Source organism: Perissodus microlepis, chromosome 1, assembly GCF_051167445.1.
Source record: "Perissodus microlepis isolate ML-2025 ecotype Zambia chromosome 1, ASM5116744v1, whole genome shotgun sequence".
NCBI lineage: Eukaryota > Metazoa > Chordata > Actinopteri > Cichliformes > Cichlidae > Perissodus > Perissodus microlepis.
The window spans coordinates 1592269-1618059 of record NC_140461.1 but is presented as its reverse complement, the minus strand read 5'-3'; the positions used below and the strand labels follow the sequence as shown (position 1 = coordinate 1618059).

Here is a 25791-nt window from a genome sequence, read left to right as displayed (position 1 = left end):
ATCCAGGAAAGACCCAACAGTCAGTGATGACTACGAGGGAGCAGTAGGCGACACCGGGGAAGAAAAACTCCCACAGAGGTCACACTGCTGTTCTGTTGCTATGGTGATGCTGAGAGCGAGAGCTTGAATCTGAGCAGGCGAGATTTTTTCCTGTTAGGGAGTTTTCCCTCTCCACTGTCACCAAATGCTAGCTCATAGGGGGTCATCTGATTGTCTATTGATGTTTTACACTATAATGAGCCTTGAGGCGACTGCTGTTGTGATTTGGTGCTATATAAGTACAAATGGATCGATTTGTATCTGTGAGACGCAGCCAGCATGACAACAGGCTGTCATCACACACGTACAGTCTTTACCCTGTGAGCGCCAAACCCCGACTCTGTTTTTGATTGACGAGGCTCGAGGCAACAGTTTGCTAAAGCAGATGCACTTTCAGCTGCAGCTGCACCGTCAGTGCAAACAGATGCAGTTTTTAATGTTTCCTACAGATTCATGAATACAGAAACCTGACGTGGTGCTGCACAGACATGCAGGCTGGACTTTCGAGTCGTGACTTTAAGTTACTGTTGTTTATAAATACTCAAACGTGCAGAAATCGAGCTCCTCTCACCTGTCTCTGCTCCTGCGGGAGGGGAAGGCGGCGTTGCAGCCGTCCACCGTGCACATGTGCATCTCCTTCAGGTGGACGTTTTGGTAGTGCATCTTGACGCTGTAGGGGTTTTTGAAGTTCTTGCTGCAGATCTCACAGTGGTGCGGCAGGACGGCGTCGGGATCGAGGTGAGATAACCCCGAGTCTCCGTAGTCATCTCCGCAGCCATCGGACGCCTCCCTCTCTATGAGCTGGAAGCCGCTGCCATTCGTCAGCCTGTGCTCGCCGTCGTCCCACTTGAGTTCTGACATCTTGTTGAGGGCGTGCTCGCGGTCCTCCCTCTCTGGGTCCTGGCAGAGCGAGCTGTCGTCACAGTGATTGTCCATCAGCCTGTTTTCGAAGGGGGAGGACGCGCAGGTGATGACGCCGGTCTCGGCTAGCCTCGAGCCGTCGTCTTTGTCCTCCCTCTCTGTCATTTCTCTCTCCAAACTTTGCTCTCTCTCCATGTCTTTGCCCTGGTACGCTTCTCTGGCTTCCTTCTCCTCCCCAGCTTGTCTTGTGCACAGACGTCCTTCCTCTTTGTTACCGTCGCACTCGTCCTTGTCCCTGCCGTGTAAGGGAGCCTCATCCTCGGAGCTGCTCTCCTTATCCTGCTCGTCTCGCTCCACCATTTCCTTTTCTATCTTTATTGGCATGCTGGACTTGCGAGACTTTTTCTTTGGTATCGGGTCAGTCGTGCAGGGCTCGGGGGCTGTGATGGGTTTGACGGGCACAGAGGAGGACAGCAGAGGAAGCGAGGGTAGCGTTCCCGGGGTGTTGGCGAGCTCAGCCGGGGTTACCAGGCTTCTGTAGAAAGGCAGGACTGGCTGGACTGTTTTTAAGTTGGGGAAGAGGATGCCGCTTTGGCCCATGCTGGGGAACGAGCTGCTGTGGAGCTTGGAGCCAGAGTCCATGTGGCTCACCATGTAGCTGGACACCGATTTTTGGCTCTCTGCAGAGCAGATGGAGATGGGGGTGCCGTATTCAGGCCTCTTCTCTCCTTCAGAGCTCTCATCAGCGGACAAGTTGCTCCGCAGGTCTTTGTCCCGGTTGTTGCGGTTCATGGGCATATGGAGGCGTGGGTTTGGGTTGGCACTGTGGCGATTGCGGCTGCGCAGCGAGCTGAACACCATGTTGCAGCCCTCGATGGTGCACTTGTGCTTGATCTTGAGGTGCACTGCGTTGTAGTGGATTTTCAGCGTGCCTTTGTCATAGAACGTCTTCTCGCAGGCGTTGCAAAACACACGACCCTTCTTCAGAGAGCCTCCTCCGGCGATGCCTCCCGAGACGCCACCACCGCTCCCGTTTCTGTCCAATGAGCGCAGTTTGCTCTCCGGTGACATCTGGGTGACGTCGGAGCTGATGGACGGCGTGCACGGTGTGGAGGGCCCGTCTGAGTAATTGTCACTGGTGGAGAAGTCCTCGGCCTCGATCTTCGTGCTGGCGGAGAGGCCGTCCGTCGGCTTGTCTCCACTTCGGTCGAGGTCAGCTGAGAACGAGATGGCGCCGGAGCTGAGCAGCGTGCTCTCCGACGGGTGCGACAGAGAGGGGTGATTGTCCCTGAGCAGACCGTCCCGCCCCTGAACGTCCTGCCGCTGGCCCTGCTGCTCCATCGGCCCGCGGCACAGCGGCTGGTGCTGCTGATGTTGCTGGTGCTGCTGTTGCATCGCCCCCGTGTGCGAGCCCAGGAACGGCGCCGGGACAGAGCCGAGCAGCTGGAACGGCAGCATGAAGGCCATGCTGTTGATGAAGTTCTCGAAGTGGTGCATGCTGTTGCCGCTCAGCTTATCGGTCTTGGACGCAGAGAGGTTGGCAGCCGTGCGGGGGGTGTTTCGCTCGATGAACGTGCGGATGTCGGAGTTGGTGCGGGTGCTGGGAACCAGCACTGCCTGGCCCTCTTTGTCCTGCAGAGCCATCAGCTCCACGATGGATTTGGTCTCCCCGAAACGCAGGAACTGCTGCAGCGTGGCGATCTCCTCCTCGAACGTCATGATCGCCCAGCGGTCCAACACCTTCCCCGCGACATCCTGCAGAGAGAAGAGAGGAGAGGGCAGAGGAAGTAGGAGAAAGAAAGGAGAGAGCGGTTTCATCATCGGCATTAAAAGTGTCTGCTGGTTTGCTCATACATATTCACACAGTGGGCTGCACGACACACCTTATAAAGCAGATTGGCAGGGCGGCTAAATAAAGGAATCAGATGGAGTGTTAATGCGAGCGGGCAGCGCAGAACCCCGAGAAAGCTCATTACGCAGACACGCAGCGCTTCATCTCGCAGGTCATTTCTCTTCATTTAAATCATGTGGATGTGCCTGCTCTGCATCGGCAGGACGCACACACGCACGCGCACACTCCCAAAGGCGAGCGCAAATAAATACGTGCACAACATACCACACACACATATCTGCGGCGAGGGCGGGGGAGCAGAAGGCGCCGTGCATTGATCAAGCGGGTCCTCTCTGCCTCAGCCCGGCTGTAATCACATGTGAGTTTGGGGGTCTTTGAAAGTGAGGAGCGGCTCCGTGCCATAACCGCGATTAATATTTCATCACAGAGCATTCATTGGGTGCCTGTCGAGGATTCTGACTCTACGTTCGCCATTAGATGAGCTAACATGAATTAAACGCAGCCCAGCTTGAATACTTGATGATGTACTAATCGAAGTGAGATCTGTGTGCGCGCCTGACACGGCGCCTGCAGCCTCGGACCCGGCCGGCTTGGCGCCGGCTTGAGAGGAAATCTGGAGCAAAAGACATAATGTTTACAAATGTAGCGGGCAGTTCGGAGACCTCCCCGAGCCCAGTGGTACCGCCTTGGCGGGGTACCGGCTCGTGGCATCGCTTTGCCGTGGCACCCCCCCGCCCTTTCCTGCCTGGCGTCAACCATGATTTTCTGACTCCCCCTCCTCCCTTGCCTTCCTCAGAAATTCCTTCAGTCTCTCCCTTCATGTACTCGCGGGCTGTGGTGGTGTTTCTCAGGTGTCCCGCTCACACGTCTATCCAGGAAAGTGTTTTAACTTTGTTTTTCGTCACTGCGGCGGCCAAAAAACTGAGTCTGAACACAACCCGAGTCCACAAAATGCTGGAAAAACAGGAGGAAATGAAGGCGTGATATTTAGAAATATGCATTGATATTGTGTCGTAATGCATGTCCAATAATGTCAGAAATAATCGTTCTTGTCTCACAGACGCTCATCTCCTCCATGCACTCAAAAAACATGCAGTACACAAAGTTGTAGATGATTATTTCAGGAGTCCCCGAAAGAGATTTTGGCCACAACAAAACTGAATCCAACAGCTTTCTAATTAAACTAATTAAATTAACATTTCTACCAGCTACATAACATTCAATTCAATTCAACTTTATTTATACACAACAATAATGTAAGCTAGACCCTACAATAATAGATACAGAGAAAACCCAAGAATCATATGACCCCCTATGAGCAAGCACTTTGGTGACAGTGGGAAGGAAAAACTCCCTTTTAACAGGAAGAAACCTCCAGCAGAACCAGGCTCAGGGAGGGGCGGGGCCATCTGCTGTGATTGGTTGGGGAGAGAGATCACATGTCTGTGCTTATCAAATGGTTACGATTAACAAAGAAATGCACAGATTGTTGTGAAATAAGTGAACAGTCAGACATCAGCCTGCACTTCCTCTAACATCCACTAGAGGCTCCAGTCTCGGGGAGTCGCTCTCCATAGACTCCCATGTTAAACGGCTCCAGCAGAAGATAACACGTTTACAGGCTGATACACTCAGAATACGACTGTAAGGAGAGTCTGTGGCTATCAGCAGTAAAACAACGTCCCCCATCCTGATTTCTTTTGTAAGATTATTAAATTAATTTTTATAGAACTTTCCTTTGTAGAAGAGCACTGAGCTTAGCTTAGGATAAACCCTGGAGGCAGCTAAACTGAAGTCTTAAACTGAATGAACACTGACGACAGAAGGCCTCTTTCTCACTCACAGAGCCTTTCTAGAGCTTCTCCAGCTGCAGCCAGATGCAGCACAGGTGTCCTTAAATTTGTCACTCATGAGGTGTCCACAGGTGCATCAGGCACACATTTTTTAATGTGCAAACTTACTGTTATATTCAAACTGATGAGCCACACATGCAGGTGGCATTGTGCCGCAGACCGTTGCTGAACGCTAACGTGTCGCGCTAAAAAATGTCGCGCACACCAGCCGAGGCTTCTTCAGTCCTAAGCGCTCACCTGCAGCACGTATCCTCGTATGTAGTCCTGCAGCGTCCAGTCGAGCGCGTTCAGGATCTGGATCACCTCCTCCTGCTTCAGGACGGAGAACAGGCGGTCCAGGAGGATCTTGAGGCGGATGGGGATGGCCTGCGTGCCGTACAGCATCAGGCTGCAGATGTCGAACACCACATTGGAGTGGACGATCTCCACCTGGCTGCTCTGGTACATGTGGTGCACCTTCAGCTTGCTCAGGGCTGAAACACAGGGGTCACGTTTGAGCAGATTAGATTAATCTGAGATCACAGAGTTCAGCTCCGCCTGGGTGCTGCATGCGTGTTTGTGCTGCTGCATGTTCACATTTCACATTCCTGTCCGCTCTCTCACTCCGCTTGCATTATTAAATTGAGTTCAAGCGTTTAATAATCTATTTTTGATCGATCTTTGGGCCTAAATGTAACAAATCAAATAAAAACAGGAACAAAAGAAAAAGAATGAAAAATAAATAAACAATAATCTTCATTAGTTATGTGATTAAATATTGGACAACAAATAAAATCTGTTCACTGCACTTCAGTTTGCTCAGCAACTTAATCTTTATTATTATTATTATTTGTTATTTTCATTCACTGAGCAATTTCCTGTTAGATCGTTTTACTACTTTTTAAATTTACTTTTTATTCTTTCTATTTACCATTTTATTTATTTCGTTTAAAGAAATATATAATTTCTAATTTTAGTTTTATTTAACTAAATTTTAATTTAGCTTTTTTTATTATAATACCTTAATTTTGCTTATTTTTATTCGGTATTATTACATTTTATTTAGATTTTTATTTACTGAACTTCTTTAGTTATTTATTTTTATGTCATTCACTTTTTATTTTAACTCTTTTTTGTCCTTTAGAAATATGGCTTCTAACTTCGTGCTCTATATTGTGTGTATGACAGAGTGGGTATTACTGGACGATGTTAACTGGAGCGAATAACGCAGCATTCAAGTCTGTGTTGCAGAAATAATCATCAGAACACAAAATGATGGTGATTCATGCGGAGTGTTGGACACATTAGAATAATTACGGGAAAACTCTGACTTCCAGAGCTTCAGCGATCATTAAAATCCCGCTGCGGTCACCCTGTTAGTCCACCATCATCCTCTGTGTTTACGCCACAGAGCGATGACTCTAAAGGACTTTTAAAGCTTCGGTTCACCTAAATCCAAAAGCTCCAGTTCTCCAGATTTTCAGACGGTATCACAATAAAGTGATGAGTGATTGTCAAAAAGCCTTCAGGTGACTCCAGGCGTTACTCTAAGTACTTAAATCACACTTTTCTGGCCTTTGTGAGAACTCAAAAAATGTTTTGATTTTTTTTACTTCGTGCTTTTACTTAAAAAAAAAAAAGCTGCATAAATAATATTTAGTGAATAAAATCCTCAGTCAAGAAAAATGAATTATTTTTGATTTTCTGTTTGCGATTTTCTTTTAAATAGACCGATTGTGTCTGCAGGGTTCTGGAAACGTCTTATTTATGTGAGGAAGAATGACAGACACCAGCTGGGAGTAAACTGGGATGTCTCAGCTGGTGTCTGCTGGGAGTAAACTGGGATGTCTCAGCTGGTGTCTGCTGGGAGTAAACTGGGATGTACTGCAGGGAGGAGCTCAGGGTTCTGTGTCATCATTAAAATCAACACTTTTTCTCCTGAGTCAGCAAACATGAAGTTCAGGATTCACGCACACCAACAAAGGCAGAGGGCCAAACATGTCGTCGGGCGCCGCGGGTTACTCGATTACGTTAAACACGCAGGTTTTCTCTCTGTGACGATTCCTGATGTTTAACCTGGGTCTGCTGTGAAGGCGACAGTGTCATCGCTGCGCTCACTGTCAGAGTCTTTTCTAACTTTAAACACGTCCATGTGAACAACACTGTGCAGCTCTGCAGCCACACTTCATGTTGCATCTCTGTTTAAATTTAAACGCCGCGTGGTCGTAGAATCTCCCTGACTACAGCATCCATCTGATGCTCAAAGCCTCCGACTGTGTCTGAACTTCAACAGTGCTCTGCTCTTCTTTATTTAATTTTTAAACACAGCTCACATCTTATCGTCTCACAGGACACAGCTGCACGTTTCACTTACAGTTAATCTGAAAAATAATAAAACTAAAAACAGGAAGCTACTTTCTTGATTCCATTTTAATGGTTTTATTTGCGAGTCTGTCAGCAAACTAGAAATTTGATTCCTTTGGCACACAGATAAATAGATTCAGATTCCAGTGTGAAAGCTTTTTAAATCAAAGATTTCTGACTGATAATAACGATAAACTCTCGTCTTACCGTGAGCCACCCAGCCATGCTTGCAGTTTTCACACTGCCTCCTCTTCAGCTTCCCCGGCTTGAAGCTGTCACAGTTACAGTTCACCAAAGTGCAGCAGATAGCCTGTCAACACACACACACACACACACACACACACAATTCTTTAAAATGAAAGCAGATAAAATCGGATAAACTGCAGGTTTTCTTTTCCTGTGTTTTGAACGGTTTTCCTTTCATTAAAACACTGCAGAGGCCTTTCACACATTTAGTCACATTAAACGTGGGAAGAAACGGAAACGCCAAATTCCTGACATCAAGACCTGACACGACTGATGTCAAGGCCTCTCTGTAATTTTATAAATTACTAAATGAAAAATATTTCATGTATTTCTTACAGAAAATCACCAGTAATTTAACACCTGTGTGGGGTTAAAATGACTGGTAGAAAAACCAAAGCAGATCTGAGCAGCAGAGCGTGGAGATGATCAGCTGCAGGTTTTAAAAAGCATTTAACACATTTTAAAGTTCCTAATGAATTAACAGGCAGGCACTTAATGGCAGCTTTGACTGATAATAAGCGTCAGCGCGCTGCATTTATATTTGGTGTTGAAGGCAGTAAAAATAATCAAAGTGTCAAAAACGAAAAATCAGCAAAATTATCAAAACTGTGAAAATGAAACATTTAAAATTACAGTGAATGCAAATTTTTTTTAATGAGAAGAAAGATGAAGGAAAAACTGACACAAGTGAATAAAATGATTATTGTTACATTTGTATTATTTTTAGATTCCAGGTAAGCAGCGAGTCAGTCACCCTCAGTCTCCTCCTCTCTGCTGACCTTCAGGTGGCAATAATAACATCAATAACAACAATAATCATAAAGTATTTATTTGTGCAGTGTTTTGGTTTTGTCCATGCAGCGATGCGGTGGCTGCAGAGGAAACCAGGTGAGCGCTGCACCTGAGAGCTGTGGTGCTCTCCAGCAGCCTTCTTGTGCTTAGTGTCACATTAAATTCACATGTTAATAGCACATGTTAATGTGCCACATATATATAAAACCTTCTTCTGTTTTTTAAAATTAATTTTAGGATCACGTCAAGTCGATTTAGCAGCAAACTCCTCCTGTGCTGCAAACCAGCTCGACGATTGTTTAGCTGTTCGTATGATGTTTTTATTCTAGTCTTTATTGATTTGAATGATTGGCTGATGGTTTATGATGAAGTTCACTTCTTTTCATAATGTGGTTAGCAGATCAGCAGAGTCACAAACATGCTGTTTAACACGTTTTTGTGTTTGTGCAGGAAAAGTAATTAATTGTAATTAGAGTAATTTATGTCCAGCCTTAAAAATCCGTCAGTGTTTCCATAAAACACATGAAGATCATTTTGGGTGTCAAAAAAATTTCATTAAATAAAAGAAAATTTGCAAACGTGATCTGAATCTGGAACCCCGACAACAAACTTCCACAACCTCCACCTCAGTACGCAGTCAAGGAAAAAAAGAAGTGCTGAGAGTGTGTGTGCGTGTGTGTGCGTGTGTGTGTGCGTGTGTGTGCAGTTGTAGCTTCGCTCTCCTTACAAAGCTACATAAAAAATGTACAATCGTCAAGTCGCCCGTGGAAACTGAAAGAAGGAGCACAACTGCCTTTGGTGATTTCTCCCCCATCACTTCGTGGTTTGCCCCGTTAGCACGTGTGTGTGTGTGTGTGTGCAGGGCTGCCGGGCAGGTCGGACACACCTGGACTACAAAACCAATCAATGACAGCCTGAGGCGTGCGCGCACGCACACACACACACACACACACACACACACACACACACACACACACACACACAGAGGGTTCAGAGGGCTCTGTCCATTACCTCCTCAGCTAATGGGATGAAGATGCAGGAAGTGATGACGACAATAATGAGTCAAGTTTCTGAGGAGCTGCTGACTGTGCAGCGACCTGCAGAGAGGAGCCCTACACTAAAAATGACTCCACTTCCTGCTCTCTCTAAAAAAAAAAAGAGTCATATCTGAACGAAGGAGCATCATCAGATTTATGATCAAAGCCGCTGTTGTTAGCGCTACACGCTGAAAACCTTGGGGTGGCTGCGCTCCGCCACCTCTCTCCCTCCGCATCTATAATGCATGATCAGCAGGGGTTTAGTATACATGAGCAGCATGCTCATCTCCACCAGAGCCCGGTCCCTCTCCACGAGGAGGAAGAGCGTGGGCGGATGGGTAAGGAGCCTCCTCCTCCTCGTTTAGTCAGTTCTACGCTCGAGGCTGGGCTCGTCCTTCACCTCGCGGTAACCTCGCATCGTTAGGACGAATAAACGGACCCGAGGTGAAGGTGGTGGCAGCTACCTGAGCGCGGGGTGGCAGCTCCGGCCTCCGGCCCCCGGCCCCGTGACGCCTATCTGCCACCCTGTCTGCACCCTCTCCGCCGGCCTCTTATGTTGGGTTTTACCTCCCGAGGACCACGGCGGCCTCCTCGGGACAGCGGCGAGGTGTGAAAACCCCTTTGCTCATCTCTCAGCAACATAATCCCATCATTACAGAGCGCCGAGACCCAACACGGCCCAATTAGTCTAATCCCGTCTCGCTGTGGGTGCACACACACCTCCTGCTGCTGCCCCCCCTAATATACATCTCAATCTCACACACACACACACACACACACACACACACACACGCACACACACACACACACACACACACACACACACGCACACACACACACACACACACACACACACACACACACACACACACATTCCGGTGCTTGGAGTCGTTTATCTTAATTAGCGAGTCACTTCATGAGTTCCTGAGAAGAAGAAGAAGAGGTGGAGGAGGAAATATGGCAGCGCGGGGCAGGCCACTGCTACCGCCGCTCTCAGTGACCGAGAAGAACCCACCAACTCTCCGCCCCCCTCCCCGCCGCCGCAACCATCCCTTTCTCTTTGCTGTTGTCACAACAAAGCGGCAGCTGCTCGCACGCATCAATGACGCCGCTGACAAGAAGACTAATTGCACAAAATGATGCGTCCCCGTCAGACTTCTTCAAGCTAAAGTTAACACGGTGTCACTTTCTTTATATCGCCGATGTACAACAGTGTAACCCCCCGCCTCCGCCTCCTCCGCCACGTTACACGTCTTCGATTAGCACCGTGACAGCACGGGGCATCGAATAAACGACCAAACGAAAGCGCGCTGTCGTCAGGAGGGGACGCATTCATTTCACTGCACCGGGTGAGCGACCGTGAACACTTTAATGCGAGTTCCTCTCATTCACAGAAAAACCCACTTCCACTCTCAGAGCTTTGCTCCACATCTCAGGTATCCCGAGGTCGTGTGATGACACCTCAGCTCTGCTGATTAAACAAACAGCTGCATGAATGATGCAGAATCAAAGGAAGCGATGCAGCCTTGGTTCTCTCTGTATACATTCGTATGACACGTTTGCGCTTCCATCTTTAACGTGAAAACAGATGGAGCCTCGTGGCGTGCACGTTCTGATTCTGACGCCGTCTCTCCGGTTTGTTTCAGCATTTAGTTTGAGGCCGTGTGTGGGATGGAGGCCGTGGAGGGAGAGGAGGTGAGGGCAGGACAAGACAAAAGCGAGAGAAGAAGAAGAAGAAGAAGCAGGAGGAGGTGGAGGTAAGTATGCCATAAAACAGCATCCATACTCTGACGATGTGAAATCTCTCCACGCTCAGCAGCGGGGTTCACTGGATTTTACTGGCTTCAGGTTAACCTGCGCACGTTATTGCGCCGCCGTTACAAAGACTGACACTTTTATGAGAATTATTAAAAGCTTTAAACACAGCTGCTTCCTGGTGATCAGATCTGCTTTCTCGCTCCACCGCGTCTTAAAAAGACGTGGAATAAAACACAAACACGGCTTCAAGGCCAGGCGCAGAGAGAAAAGAAGAAGCTGGAACATGATGTGTGCGTCCACTGCTGCAGCCACACACACAAAGAGAAAGAAAATGACATCGTCCTCTCTGGCGTTTAAAATAAACTCTTTAAAATATGTCCGCGTCCTCGGAGACTCGCGGGAGCGAACAGCTGCTTGGACGTGGGCCGTGCGGGGATGGACGGGGACACATTGGACTAATGCGCTGGAAAACTAATCAATTAGCAGCAGCTCGCTCGACTCTGACTGCTGCCAAAGAGCCGCGAGGAAAAGGGAGAGACTGACGGTGCGAGGCACCACATTTTACTGTCAGCCATTAATCAGTTAACGCGACGATTACACAGAGGGGATAAAAACAGGAAGTGTGCATGAAGAAATCGTCTGCGATTCGGCACAGATATCCCTCAGCTTTACTTTTTTTGTGTAAACTGATAAATTCTTGGCGAAAACATCCCTGAGCCCACCGAGAGCTGCCAGAACGTATTTCTCCTCTTCACGCTGGAAACAACAAATCAAAGAAAGACCATTTATTACTCTTATTTTCAGGATTTATCACGAGCGCCAACAAACATCCAAAACACGAAGCAGTTTATTCAGAAAACACTATTTACTGACACTTATTCATTATGAGAGATAAAATGTAAAAACACTGCTCGAGTAAATCCTCCTCAAACCTGTTGTTTGGTTTATAACTGATCTCTTCATAAAATTAATAATGCCGTTTAATACGAAACACAGTCACTGGATTTTTATTTCAAATTAAAATGACTGATGTTGTTTATCCGAGCAGAAAAAATCTGATCCACATATCGATGGCATGAGAATTTTTTACATCATTAAATTTTGCAGTTTGGATTTTCAGACGAAGTAAGAATTTCTCTCCAAACACGACATTTTCCTTCAAACAGAAAACGCTCACAAAACTGCAGAAATGCTCAAATATAATTTTATCTCTCAGACGTTAAAGTTATGAAGGAGAAAAATGACACAGCAGCAGTTTGGTCAGTAAAAACTGAGACCAACGCGACTCTGTTCATTCAGAAAACTGTGAAGTTTTACTTTGAAATTAACCAGCAGCATCCATGCATGTTTAATAAAAATCACACACACACACACACACACACACACACACACACACACACACACACACACACACACAGTAATGAATATTTGATAGAAGCCAACACACACAGTATCAGTCAGGAATTCGGAGGGAGGACCGTGCTCCTGGTACCGCTCGCTTATCTCCCACCAGTGAAACCAACACAGCACCAAAACCTGCAGCTTCACCTGACCTCACCACGGACACAGTGTGTGTGTGTGTGTGTGTGTGTGAGACAGCCAGGAGTCTTTATTGATGACAAGCGTTAGTTACAGTGAGGTTAGGATACGCGAGCTTCTGATTTCGTCTCCCTGCTCCGAGGAAGCAGCTGACAATAAGAAATTAAAAAAACAAAATCACCCAGAACAATCAAAAATGTGAACTTTAAACAAACCCTCAGCTGTCGGACCGTCCAGCCTCCTCACAGGGTGGACTGCACATCAGCACAGCTTTTAAAATTCCCTTAAATGAAAGCAGAGTGTTTGTGGAAGACGGCGGCCGGTCCCGAGCAGGAGGAGACAAACCCGGGAAAAGCCCGGGCGAGTGCAAGTAGTGACAGGCTGCGTTTGAGCCTATTAGGACTCCATACAGCCCAAAGACAGCGTGAAACACTCGTTATTTCAAACTCATCCAGCAATCAATCACACACATGAATGCAGCGCATGTTTGAACACTGGAGCAGACAAAAAAAAGATCTTTACCTGCAGATCCATGAGAGGAGGAGAAGAGCGGCCTCTTTGCAGACAAAGAGATGAAGGAGAAGGAGGCGAGCCAAAGTTTGGTTGGCTTCCTGGAGCTCGTGGCTCCCCGTTAGGAACTCGTAGGGAGTGTTTGGCTCGCAGAGCGAGTAAATGAGGGGAACATGTTAGTACACCGAGTCTGAGGGAGTTTGGCTCCCAGCTACGCTCTGATTAATATCAGATCTCCCTCTCTCCTCGCCGCCTCTTGACAATCTTGTCACATCTGGCTGACAAATCCTCACAAGCCTTTTGGTGGCAGCGCAGAGCACGGGGCGGTGTGTGTGTGTGTGTGTGTGTGTGTGTGTGTGTGTGTGTGTTAGGGGGGCAGGACGGGGGCCACGAGGGGCGGATCGCAGCTCAAGGAGACGCTGAAGGGGGTAAAAGGCTGGAGCAGATACACACAGATACCCCCGCCCGCCCCTCATCCTCTCACGGATGGACCCTCGTGAAGCTAATGAAGCTGATGAGGCTGGAACACACACACACACACACACACACACATTTATATATAAAGACACACAAAGCAAAGTGCAGCCCTATAAAAACAGGCCGGGGCACTCGCTGTGAATTGTTGTCTGTTGCCCTGCAGCGCTGGAGGGGAGCAGAGAGACACCCGCAGAAAGCAGCGGAGCTACAGAGGGAAACAAAGGTGGAGATAAAGAGAGGACGAGAGGAAAAGTCACCGAGGGCCGATCGACTCGCATTTCTGCCTCACGCACAAACAATCGCTGCCTCGGCGTAATGGCCTCCTCAGAAAAACAACCTGTTAGAGGAACAAAGTGTGTGGACGCAAACACAATAACACGATGAGTGTAATTTACTAAGAATTTACATTCTTACAGTTTTTATTTGTCTTCCACTTTTTTTATTCTGCTGTAAAATAAAACGAGAACGTCGCAGCTGTAAATCTGCTCCTCGCACCTTCGAGAGGCGTAAAGGCTGTTTTATTATTCTGTGTATGACTGATTGTGTCCTCAAATCTCAGCTGATTTATGTCAACGTATTTCAAACATGAGGTCAGACAGTTCAGCTGATAACAGTTAGTTATTCCACGCTCACTTATCGTTTTCCACACACACCAGTGTGTAAGTGAAACCGCTAACGGGGCATAAACCCACGCTGTTTAAACTGTTTACACACACACACACACACACAGGCGTGAAGAGCTGCTACCGACACCGCCGCCGCCACCGCCACACAGACGGCTCAGCTAATTGTTACATGATGGCTGCAACAAAACATTAGGCGGCTCTTAAATTACATTCCGACAGGCTGCGGCCGCGAGGACCCGGCCGGCAGCGAGAGGCAGCGAGAGGCAGCGAGAGGCCACGCCACTCTGCAAACAAACCCACAGACACACAAACAGGCCTCTCAGTGCCTCAGAGATCAAGCACCTTAGAATAAATTCAAAGAAGAGAAAAAGGCGAATGCAGAATATTATCAAAGAGGAAGAAACGGCGAAATAAAGAAGTGAATCATGTTTCATGAAGTGCAGAACTCGACTCATCCGGGTTGTTTTCTCTTTGGATTGTCGGTGACCGGAGTGAATAAACATAACGTCTCCATCAAAGTGTTTGAGAGCGAGTCAGAGATGCACACATGCCACGAAAGAAAGTTTCAAAAACTTTAAAATCCTCTTTATGTGAATTTAAACTCTCCGCCTGCACAGCTGCTCATTTTCACATTTTTAAACTTATTAAAGGAGTTTAAACAAAGTTTTTCTGGCATGAATTCTTTACTTTGAAGGAGTAAAGTGTAATTATCCACACAGAGCTCGTGTGATAACAGAAACCCTAAATATCAGCTCGAGACCACCTTTCTGTTTTTGCCCGATCAGTAACAGGATCAGGACACGCTGAACGTCTACATTCAACAACCCAACGCGCCCGTCGCCCCAGTCGGCACAACTCCATCCAGCCCGTCTTTGTTAATCGCGTCCTGATGATGTGCGAGACGAGCCGCGGCACACAGAGGACGGCGGCGAAGCGCTCTTACCTCAGCCATTGTCATTAGTCGGATGTTTCCAGGGATACCGCCGAGTTTGCCATTCCCTGCGAGTCCCACAAAACAACTGCCTCCAACTCTCCTGTCCGCACAAGTACTAACGCGAAAGAGCCATCACACCCAGCAGCGTCTCCTTCAACAGCAGACACACATGTGCTCCTCTCCCTCACACACACACACACACACACACACAGCCGCCAACACTCGAACAAAAAACAGAGAGAAGAAGAAGAAGTCCCTGTGCTTTTACTCTCACTGCACACACACAGACACACACACGCCTCCTCTGCTTTCTCTCCTCTAATGCCGGACTCGCTCTAAACTACTCAAGATGTTCAGTGTGTGTGTGTGTGTGTGTGTGTGTGTGTGTGTGTTGAAACTGGGCACAGGGGATTGGAATGAGATCCTCCTACTCGGCATTCTCACCTCAGGAGCTGCTCCCTCCCAATCCCACACACACACACACACACACACTCACACGTGCACGCACAGAGGTGCGCATGCCTTTCTTTCACACATGTGCGCACACACACACAGACACACACACACGCCTCCCCCCTCAGAGTCACAGGGCAGTCCCCTCACAGCTGGCTGGAAGAGGGCATGACACTCATCTTTCACAGAGATTTGATCAAAAGGAATCACAAAGGCTGGAGGCTCTCCTAATGCAGTCAGGGGAGACTCTCCCTTTCTCCCCTCTCTCCCCTCTCTCCCCTCTCCGTCTGAGTAATGCTCTAAATCAACGCTGCCCCTCTCGCTGCACACAGCCCACTGTGCTCGTCTGGATTCACCTTAACGCAGCTCTGTGAACGGCCTCCGTAACAAGTTATGCCTTGTGCCGTCAGGAATGCGTAAGTGTCTGTGCCGAGCGTTACTCGGGAAGACGGGGGGGACGCCGCACATGGCGAAAACCGAATCTGTGTTACCGGGAGGAAGACGTGCACCTCGGGCCGGGGGCGGCAGATCTCTGCGGTACAGTCGAGCGCTTTTCTGTTTTCAGGAGATGCTGTGCAATCAAAAAGAATAACAAAAACACATCATTACCTAAGCTTTGTCTAAAGGTGTGAAGGCGGGCGGGAGGAGAGTCACACAGCGATTATTCACAGTTTGAAAATTTGGGGCCAAAATGTTGGTGGGACTGAAAGAATGTGGCTGCTTTTATATGGGCCAAACGTCAGGTGAGGTTTCCTAAAGGTGTAGTGGAAACAGCACAGCTCTTAAACCATAATAAAATCTAAACATTTGCAGTATGATGCAGACACACATGTGTAACCTCAAGTTTAACATGTAAACTCTAGATTTAAACCATGTCCAGCAGCCACTGTAGGAACATTTAGGAGCAAATATTCTCATGAACATGTATCCGACTGTGAGCCAATGACATCAGCCAGTGATTCTCAGAGGAATTACTAAATAAACAACAGTGAAATCACCTTTTTACATATATTTAACACTTCTTACATCAGTTTCCTCTTTTTTCCTTTTTCTAAGGTCTAATCGACCCAGTGAGCATCAGCTGATGGCTCAAATAATCTGATTTAAATTTAAAACTACCTCCAAGAACCTCTGATGATTTATTATTACTATTAATTAATAACTGGGGTAACGGAGACAGACAGTCACAGGTGAAATGCTCACCTGGTCTCATGTGTGCAGGTAACTGAGGCTGAGGGAGGAAAAGCAAAACTGCACCAATAAAAACTCGTCAGTAGAAACTTGACCTGACGGCACAGGTGGTACGCATCGCTGTCACGTGACATGATGATGCTGATGCAAACCTCAGACACCTGCAGGACAATATCCATTAAATACAGATGTTTTAAACTAAACAGAATTATTTCATGAAATGTCCTTTTTTGTGTCTCCGTATCTGTGGAAATGTGGGGATGAGTGATTTTCGGTCCTTTTTGCACCCGGGTCCACCTGATAAGGGCCAAACATCAGGTGTGTCGTGGGCCACACCTGGGCCCACAAATTAGCCAGAAGCTGCACAAGTCCAGGTCCTGTGACTGCAGCGTGAAGGCTGACGTACCTCTGCTCAGCTCCGTGTGAAACGATGAACACACAGTGGAAAAGGAGCTTTTTTTAAAGTGCTGACACCGCAGGAACATTGACAGAGTGAAGGAGCGAGAAATTCGACAAGTGATGTGTGAGTAACTTTTCAGCTTCTGCCCTTTTTTCCTTTCCTTTTCTTCCCCTCCTCCTCTCTGCATAGAGGGAACGCTCTGCTGACTTTAGCCATTAGAGGCATCTGCTAATCCACAAATTACACAGCAAGTTTAAACAGGCACACCTGGTCTGCTCTACCTGTGCAGAGACAGAGGGCGGGGAGGGGGCGGCACCACCTGACGGGTTTGAAACTGAAAGCATGAAAGCTCGCTTTGACTCTTTTCCTTTTTCTAAGATTGAACTCGCGCAGAGAGCGTCGGCGAAGCGGCTCTTGATGCCATTCTCCTCGAATAATCTCGTTTTCCTTCTTCTGACCCTCTGAAGCAGCAGAGGGGTGGGAGTTCACTGCCTTACTCAAAGGTAGCTCAGCTGCAGCGCTGCAGGGAGGGAAGAGTTTTACTCATCCGCTTTCCCCACCCACATTCTTCCCAGCGAGGAGCTCAACCTGACATCCGTCCAATCACAAACCTGCTTCCCTAACCTCTAGGCGAGCAACACCCGCTCCACTCGACATTCAGAAATTCGCCAAGCGGCCTCGCTAACTGATAAAAATGCAACTAATGGCCCTTGAAGTTGGACATTAAAACTGCATTACTTTCCACAGGAGATCAAAGTCGTTCTTATTCGTGAAAGCGCAGAGTGTTATGAGGTTACATATATGGATAAGAGACATCCCGTCAAGGCATGTATCGTAAGGCTGGAAAGCCCTGCGCTCCCCCTGCGGTCGTCCAGGCAGGCAGATCTGCTTACCGGCCTTGTATTTATTCCAGACCTAGGGGATGCATAGCAAACACAGCCGCAGACCTGGCCTGGATTAGGTCTGCGCCGCTTGTCAGATCGCTGCTGCTCCCTGGGCCGGAGCGCCGCAGACGTATTTGTGCCGCGGGGGCAGAAGGTGGAAGCTGCAGCAAATAAACTCCATGTGCAGCAGAACAGGTCACGCTGCCTACTTACACGTCTGTCATTAGCCTTCCTGCAGGGGAGAGCGGACGGGGCTGAGCGCTCCAGCAGATGAGCAGCTTTGGGAGAGCATTACACCCTCCTTTACATTTTCTTTACATGCTGGAGCCAAGAAAAACCCTGCAAAAAACCCGATCACACACTCACCGGCCTTTGTTTAACGCGACACGAGGCACCAGGAGGGATTCCAGGAGTCGCTTTCTTTTGAGTGTTTTGCCTCCCATCAAAGAGGGAAATGCAGCTCCGGCTGAACATTAGATAATTAATCTGAGGGGCTGACAAATGATTTGATTTTGAAAGAGAAAATCACAGCTGCTCTGACCCCGGGAAGGCGTCCAAACGTCCTGTTTTTGTGTAAACAGCGTCTGAAATAGGGCAGTCTTTGATTTACAGGAACAGCAGGAGAGTTCAGCTCAATTTAAATCACTACAGCAGCCAAAGTGCTTAATATTACAAGGCACCTGGTGACAGTGGTGAGGAAAAACTCCCTTTTAACAAGAAGAAACGTCCAGGAGAACCAGGCTCGGGGAGCAGGGTGGCTGATGATCACTTTTTAAATATTAATTTGAGTCAAAAGTAACGAAAATATGAGCGGAGCAAGTAAATCAAATATGAAATGAACATTTACCCTGAAAGCTGTGCACATTTTGGTTGTTTCTGCAGGCTAATCATGAAAATAGCATCACTCCTGTTCCATGAACAAAGAGCTGATTTTGCATTTTTGCACAAAAGGAAAGAAAAAAGTTTGTGATATTTATATTTTTCAACAAAATCCCCACAAACTGGAGCCACTTTTATAATTTTGCGTGAAGAATAGAGGCAATAAGTCCAACAAGCTTCATGTTCACCGGCGGGGGATTTACTGACGTACATGAAGCCGAACTGGAAAAAGTCTAAATCTCACATGGACTCAGGACATGAATGCAAAGAGAAGGAGCTGGTAACCTACAACATGTTTTAGGACTCCAACAACGTCCTGTTGTTTCCATGACTGTGCCATTACATAAAAGGCTTCCCTATGGCCCGTAGCATCGTTACACCATCAGCTGTAAAGATGTCTGCCTTCTCTTTGAATGTGGTGAAAGTGAACGTCCACGTGGCGTGCAACGGCCAAAAAACCAAACATCATAAACACAGCAAAGTCCAGAGATGTGCATCGCTCCACGGCGAGAGGCTCAGAGTCACAGCTGTGGTGCTATCAGATGCTAGTCCCCCCGTGAAGGGCGACAAACTCAGCAGCAGGAGACCAAAAGAAGTCAAAGGGAACTTTTGAAATCTGTTTCTTTTATTTCCTGGCTTAAGCAGTGAAAACGACTCGGTCGGATTAAAGATTTGGGCAGAAATACCCCCGCGCTGCACGCTGAAGAGTAAATGCGTGCACGATAGTTTTAAGAAAGCACGACGGCGCAGACGCTGAAGGATGCCTTCTACATAAAACTGCAGTAATTTTAGCTGCACACTTCCTTGCTTTGGTGGGTGTAGACAGCAGAGAGTATACGGGTCATGATTTCTAAACAAAGACATTACTGCTGAAGGTTCTTTGGTGCTTAGAGGAACACGCAGTGAACGCTGTTTAGTCCCATTACAGCAGAGAGACGGCAGAACTGGATCACTGCACGGCTGAATCAGCACTGATATCCCTCTTTAGATGCACTTGGAGCTCGTCCTTGGTTAGCGTTGTTTCCAAGTGTGCTGTCTTATCTCTCATCTCGACTACCATATCACGCAGAACCTGCCCCAACACAGCAAGCAGTGTGTGTTTGCATACATGCCATGTGTGTCATCCAAGTGTCGGCCTGCCTTTCCTCACTTTAGTTGACAGTAAGAAAGGCCAAGAGGGGAGCTATTACCTCACCGTGCTCTGCACACTCCCCGTACCAGGCTCCGGCCACCACCACGCCAAACGGGCCGAGGTCTGCCCGTCGTTCGGTGGCATTATTCAGCACAGACACGCTCACGGGGTGACTGTAAATCACACGGGATTACAGAGGCAGAAAGCTGCTTTAAAGCGAGAGGAGATGGAAGATGTTGGAGTGATCTGCTTACAGCTGCAGATGTGGAGAAGCAGTGTGTGTGTGTGTGTGTGTGTGTGTGTGTGTGAAGGCGATGGAAAACACTGTAACAAGAAAAAAGTGAGGAGAGCACTTTCGCCATGCAGCATGAGGGGAGGTCAGAGCTGTTCACGTGTGTGGGAGGCGCGGGGCTTTCATACAGATTGGTTTTATATAAAACAGCAGCAGTGAAAGCAGCACCAGCTACTGAGTGCACTCGAAACGTTAACACAAGACCACAGAGTATTAGTGCTTACTATTAATATATTCTTCTCTCTTTAGTTTGTGAGTAAAGTGTGGAGGATGGGGATGTAAATATACATGGAAGCGATGCTGATGGTACAGAGCTCTGTGCACAGATGACCAATTTCACGTTTTCAGCCGACCGTGTGTCCCCGTCGCCGTTTCCTCCGTCACTAATTAAAATCATGCACATATTTCAGCTCCTGTGTTTCACACTGACGTCACCCGTTTCCTCATGGAGTAAAATATTGAAGCACACAACGTGTTTGAGAAAGGATCAAACTCTGTGTATAAAACATGAGCATGGCCACTGTGACATCACCCACTCAGATACGTTTGAACCACTTCTGCTGCAAGAAGTCCCTTTATTTGTACAAGAGGGTGGCGTGACAATTAATAACACCCACAATTTCATCAAAACTGGAGCTCCGCCTCCTTGGACGGTCTGTTAGTACAGTGACCTCACAGCAGCCATATTATTGGTCACATGATGTCATTAAAATGCTCCAAAAGGCTCCAACAGCACAAACACGGTGCAGAGGTCCAGCTCAGGCGAAGCTAGCAGCTACAGCCGCCTGTGTCACCATCCACCTGTCAGTCAAAGAGGCCACGCCCTTAATAATGCAAATTTGAATCCTTATTACAATTTAAAATTTGGATGGCAGGATTTTTTCTATAAGCGCTGCATTTAAAATAATCTGCAGTCAAACTAGAATAAAGGCCTTCACACAACAAGCGCGTTGCAAATAAACAACGTGAAATTCAGAAATTTCAGATGCAAACTTGTCATGTGGTATATATGCATATATACGTACACCACAGTCAAAGAATTCAAGAAAAAATGATGAACTCTGTGTGTGAGCTTAAATCATAGTATATCCAGTACACTTATTTCCAAACGCAGTGGTCTGATTGGTCAGATCCGGTTATTCACATGCAAAAAAAAAAAGAAGGTAAAATTGGGCTTGATTAAAGAAAAAGTCTGAAAAATATTTTCAACACAAAATATTCGGACAGACTTTCCGGTGTGTGCAGGCCTTTCACTGTGAGCATTACTTGGCTATGCAGATAAAATTGAGCAATTTTAAATCTGTTTTGTTTGTGGTCACTCAATCTTGCAGCCCATTAGCTTGTCGCTGAATTAGCCTCGGCGCTTGACAGACTTCCGGTTTAGCCGGCGGATATCTGTGCCAAGACTTCCTGTTCCATGCTAATAAGTTCCAAAATGATCCTCAGCGGGCGGCTGATGGGTTTGAGGTACGATTTTGGCTCCACAAACAGATCTCAGGCTGAAACTGGAAAACAGCTCTCAAAATTCTGACTGTTGATGATTCAATACTGTTTATTCACACTGAGCTGAGGACGGAGCTCCTGATGAACATTAATGCAGAATCACCTCACATGCACAGTTTGTGCCACTGACAGCTCTGCCGTCCTTCTCAAAGTGTTTCTACTGAATGAGCTCTTCTGCAAGGACTTTTTCAAGCACATTTTCTGCTCCACCTGTTCATCTGAAAATGATTCATACACAAAACACTTAAACACAACATGTATTGTGTAAATTACACCCACCCACAGACAAAATGTAAATCTAAAATTTAAAAGTGGTTACAAAATATCGTTTAATATATAAAATAGCTCCCAAGCCCCTTCAAACGCTGCACTTTCCTCTCGTCTTTGTGAAATTTAACTGTTGAAATTATAAATCCATTTTAGGTGATTTTGTTGATGCCTTCCTCTAAAACCTTAAACCAATTTATTTAACATCAGCATGTTTTTTAAACAGTAATTCTGCACTAAGAGTTGTCTCTGACGACATACACGCAGCCCTGTTACCGACACCAGCTCACTGCTCTGTGACATGATTTCGTTTATCCAGTGACGGATTGAGCGTGTCGCTAACAGATGGAGCCCTGCTCCTTCACTGCTGTGTCTGAGTAAATACTGATACTGCAGCTGGTTTATAACCTGTTACCAAACATTACAAATATATATATGTGAAAAACAGATCAAATATTAAACTCATTTATGTCATAATAACAATCAAAAATATTCATTCAACCTGTTTATCGTTTTAATAAATGTTAAATCTAATCCTTTGTGATATTTACATATAAAACAAAATGATAAAATAAAAAATTTCAACAGTTTGACTGCGCCGAAGCACGAGGCTGAACAGCGACGTGACGCAGAGCTGAAGTAAAGAACACGCCGCACATCTTGCTTTTCTCGTGACACAGTGATGCATGGTGGAGCAGCTCGCTGTCCCTGCATTCATCTGCTCCCATGGTTGCACTGACCTAACAGCCTCGTTTTTCTGCTTTTGGGGCAGTCGAGCTTCAGGGAGAGGCCTGATCTCTGCAGGATGAAATGCTTCCATCCACAGAGCATTAAGACTCACTGAACGCTGGGATGAAGATGAAGATAATGGGAATCAGATGCTCAGGCCTTCTCGCTCACTGTATCCCAGCCCGGTGAACCCTTCTGGACATGTCAAGGTAGTGCTCACCATCATCATCATCACAGCACCGAATGAGGAGGTGTGTTTGGAACAATGGTGATCATCGCTCCCAGCGGAGACTTGAGCGCTGGAGCTGCCCTGGAGGCTTTCTGAGGCACACGGTTGTTATTTTTTCACCCATTTCTAATCTTGGAAAGCTTACGATCGAGCTGGTGGCACCACCGGACAGCGAGTGGGCTAAATATCGAGTTGATTTTGGCAGCTCGGCGAGCATAAACACGTTTTAAAAATTACAGCAGCAGCACTGAGAACAATCGCCGAGATGCAAACAGGCTTCCTTTATACACAATCTGGGACTCATCATCTGTGGGAAGTTCAATAGGAAGCACTTCTGATCTGCTGTTGTACAACAACTGTCAGTGCTGGAAACCACACACTCATCCTGCATTCCCACTTCAGCTGCAACTGCCATCCATCTGTCAGTCCAACTTTCTGTGCAGCCGTTAAACAGCCATCATTGCTAAACATTCGTTTCCACCCAGCGTTCGGGACGCCTTCCAACACGGATCCATCTCAGTTGCTGGGTGTAGATGAGAGCTGCCGAGGGAAGGCTGTTTCTGGAAACCTGTCACGCTCGTATGAGGAAAACTGATGCGAACCAGCTGGCTGTCTGCTCACACTGCCACTGAAATGATGTGAGGACATCCCCGCAGAAGACATGTGGGACACACCTGCAGGTAAAGCCATTAAACAGTCTGCTGTAAAGCAACGAGACAAGCAGCCGTCCTCCAGACATGCACGTGTTCTTCAGTGAAATAATCGCAGGTAACACTTGATGTCAAATGGTGCTCGTGAGGCTGGAGATCACTGACATTCATAGACTGGAAGATCAATTCTTTTATAGGAAGTCTGAAAATGGATGAGTCTGTTAATTTACCCAGAATCCAACACCAAACGTCGTCAGCTTTGACTACACCCATTTGAAAGCAATCTCAAATCAGCTGCACCGTGAAAACCAACGACCTCGTTCATGTAACGCACATGTGACTGATCAGGGCACAGACGGTGAACAGTTGGAGCTGTGTACCAAGGCGTTTGTGACGTGTCCTTTGTTTCCTGTGGGAATTTGGGGTGGGTCTCCAGTGCATCCTCACAATGTGGAGGACGAGTTGAGTTTGGAGGTCAACTCATCCTGCTTTGGAGGTCAGTGCCTCTGACTCTCTGTTAACATTTGAGAGGCAACTTTAGTCTGTTCATGTTCGCAGCAGAACGTTGCACTGTAGCAAGAACATCGCGGTCTAAGCTAACAATGAAAAACACCAAAAGCTGCATCTTGATGCATTCTCCATCATCCAGGAAAGTAAATCTCCAAAAGTTGATTCTGTTCATCTGGACGCAGCGTTTTGCGGGAGAAACGCTTCAGATGTGGCGTCCTTAGGGACTAGTAAAGCACTATACAAATACAGGCCATTTACCATTACAAGTCCTCCCCCATGGCCGTCTACACCAAAGTAAAACAATTAAATGACAGAAAACTTCTTTTTATTCTACTATAGAAATGTCTGCTTTTATCAGTAAAATAAATAAATAAAAAAAACTTTAAATTAACAAAACCTTCCGGCCCACTTAAGATAAAACGTGGGCTACATACACCACACAGTGTGACACCGTGCCCAATTTATCGACACCATTGATCAAAAACCTGCCACTCCTCCACAACAATTCCAAATGTTTTAACCTGACGAGCTTAAATTGCATTGTACATATCGACATCAAAACCTCAGAATGGGAGGTGCTGAGTCTGATTCCAGCTGCAGGTGTAACCTTCACTGGGCTGCGAGCTGGAGATCAACAGCAAAGACACGTCCGAGCCCCGACACCCTCAGCACAAGGACAACATGCTGGATGCAAACTGAATAGATTCTAATTATGTAAAATCAATTTGACCAGTTTTACAGTTTTCTATGTAATAAAATTACATGTAATGAAATTACTTTACATGTTGGGCGTGATTGTTTTTCTTTTTGAGTCAAAATCATCAGACTTTGGTCTGACTGAGTAACAATGAGATGCGTCTGCTTTGCAACCTGATTGTGGCCCACAGTGTGCCAACATTATATTTACATATAATGTTTAATACGTTCTTATGATGAACTGTGGAAAACAGCAATAATAACTAATAACAATTGTAGTGCATATTCACAGCTGTCGTTTGTTGTTCTGTTTACCAATTACATGCAAATAAATGGGAGCATTTATAGTTTTAGCCCAGAATGAAGCTGCGATTTCTTAATTACGTGTCGAACCGCGGGGCCTGAATTCAGCATCATCAGTTTAGCTGCAGTCTCATAACACAGGGATTTAAATCATTTCATGCTCATTAATAAATGAATAGCTTGCTTTGGTTTGCACTTTCAATTCAAGTTGTCACATGACCCAGATATGGCATCAGATGACTAAAAACAGCGCGGCGCTGCTCGTGCTCTCTCCTCCCATCGCTGCCATCCCGCGCTGTGGCGACAGAGCTAATAAATAAAGCTGCTCCCTCTCCTCTCATCCTTCATCCATCCGTCCATCCATCCCTCCACCCCCCCTCCCTGGAGTCTGGTATTGATCAGACATGTCCACATTAGAGGGAGGGGAGACGCTTTTATGATAATCCACCCACCCTAGCCGCCACTCGTAATGGCTGCATTAGACGCTCATCCCCTCCGCACCCGACACCTGGCCCTCGCTCTCTTCGGACTCACTGTTTGCATTACAACACTGTTTAATGGGCTCTTTAGAGGGGCTGGAGGGGGAGCGGGGGGGGGGCCTGGGGGCAGGAAACTTTCCAAGAGTTTCCAGTAGATGAGGACCCAGCAAGGAGCCACTGGGAAGGTCCGGTGCGAGAGTGATAGATGGCACTACGGTGAAGTGGAGGGCGGGGGGGCTGGAAGTGGGGGTCCATTACCTATTACTGAATGCCCTCTCTGTCTAGCCACGCCACTCAGCTGGCTGTCTGATGGCGAACTCTGGGAAG

General features: G+C 47.0%; 1 protein-coding gene across 3 annotated transcripts in view; it reads right to left on the bottom strand.

Annotated features, from left to right (window-relative positions):
• bnc1 (basonuclin zinc finger protein 1) overlaps positions 1–25791 on the bottom strand; it is a 33262-nt gene that overhangs the window by 2549 nt on the left and 4922 nt on the right. Inside the window, exons 1-4 of one of the 3 annotated variants that reach the window (XM_084925974.1) lie at positions 14877–15286; positions 7156–7258; positions 4843–5078; positions 611–2655 (exon numbers count right to left, since the gene is read on the bottom strand). In XM_084925974.1, coding sequence (XP_084782100.1) covers positions 611–2655; positions 4843–5078; positions 7156–7258; positions 14877–14891 — 2399 coding nt within the window. In that variant the 5' untranslated portion in view covers positions 14892–15286. The other 2 variants (XM_084925984.1, XM_084925992.1) reach the window with 2 other exon arrangements.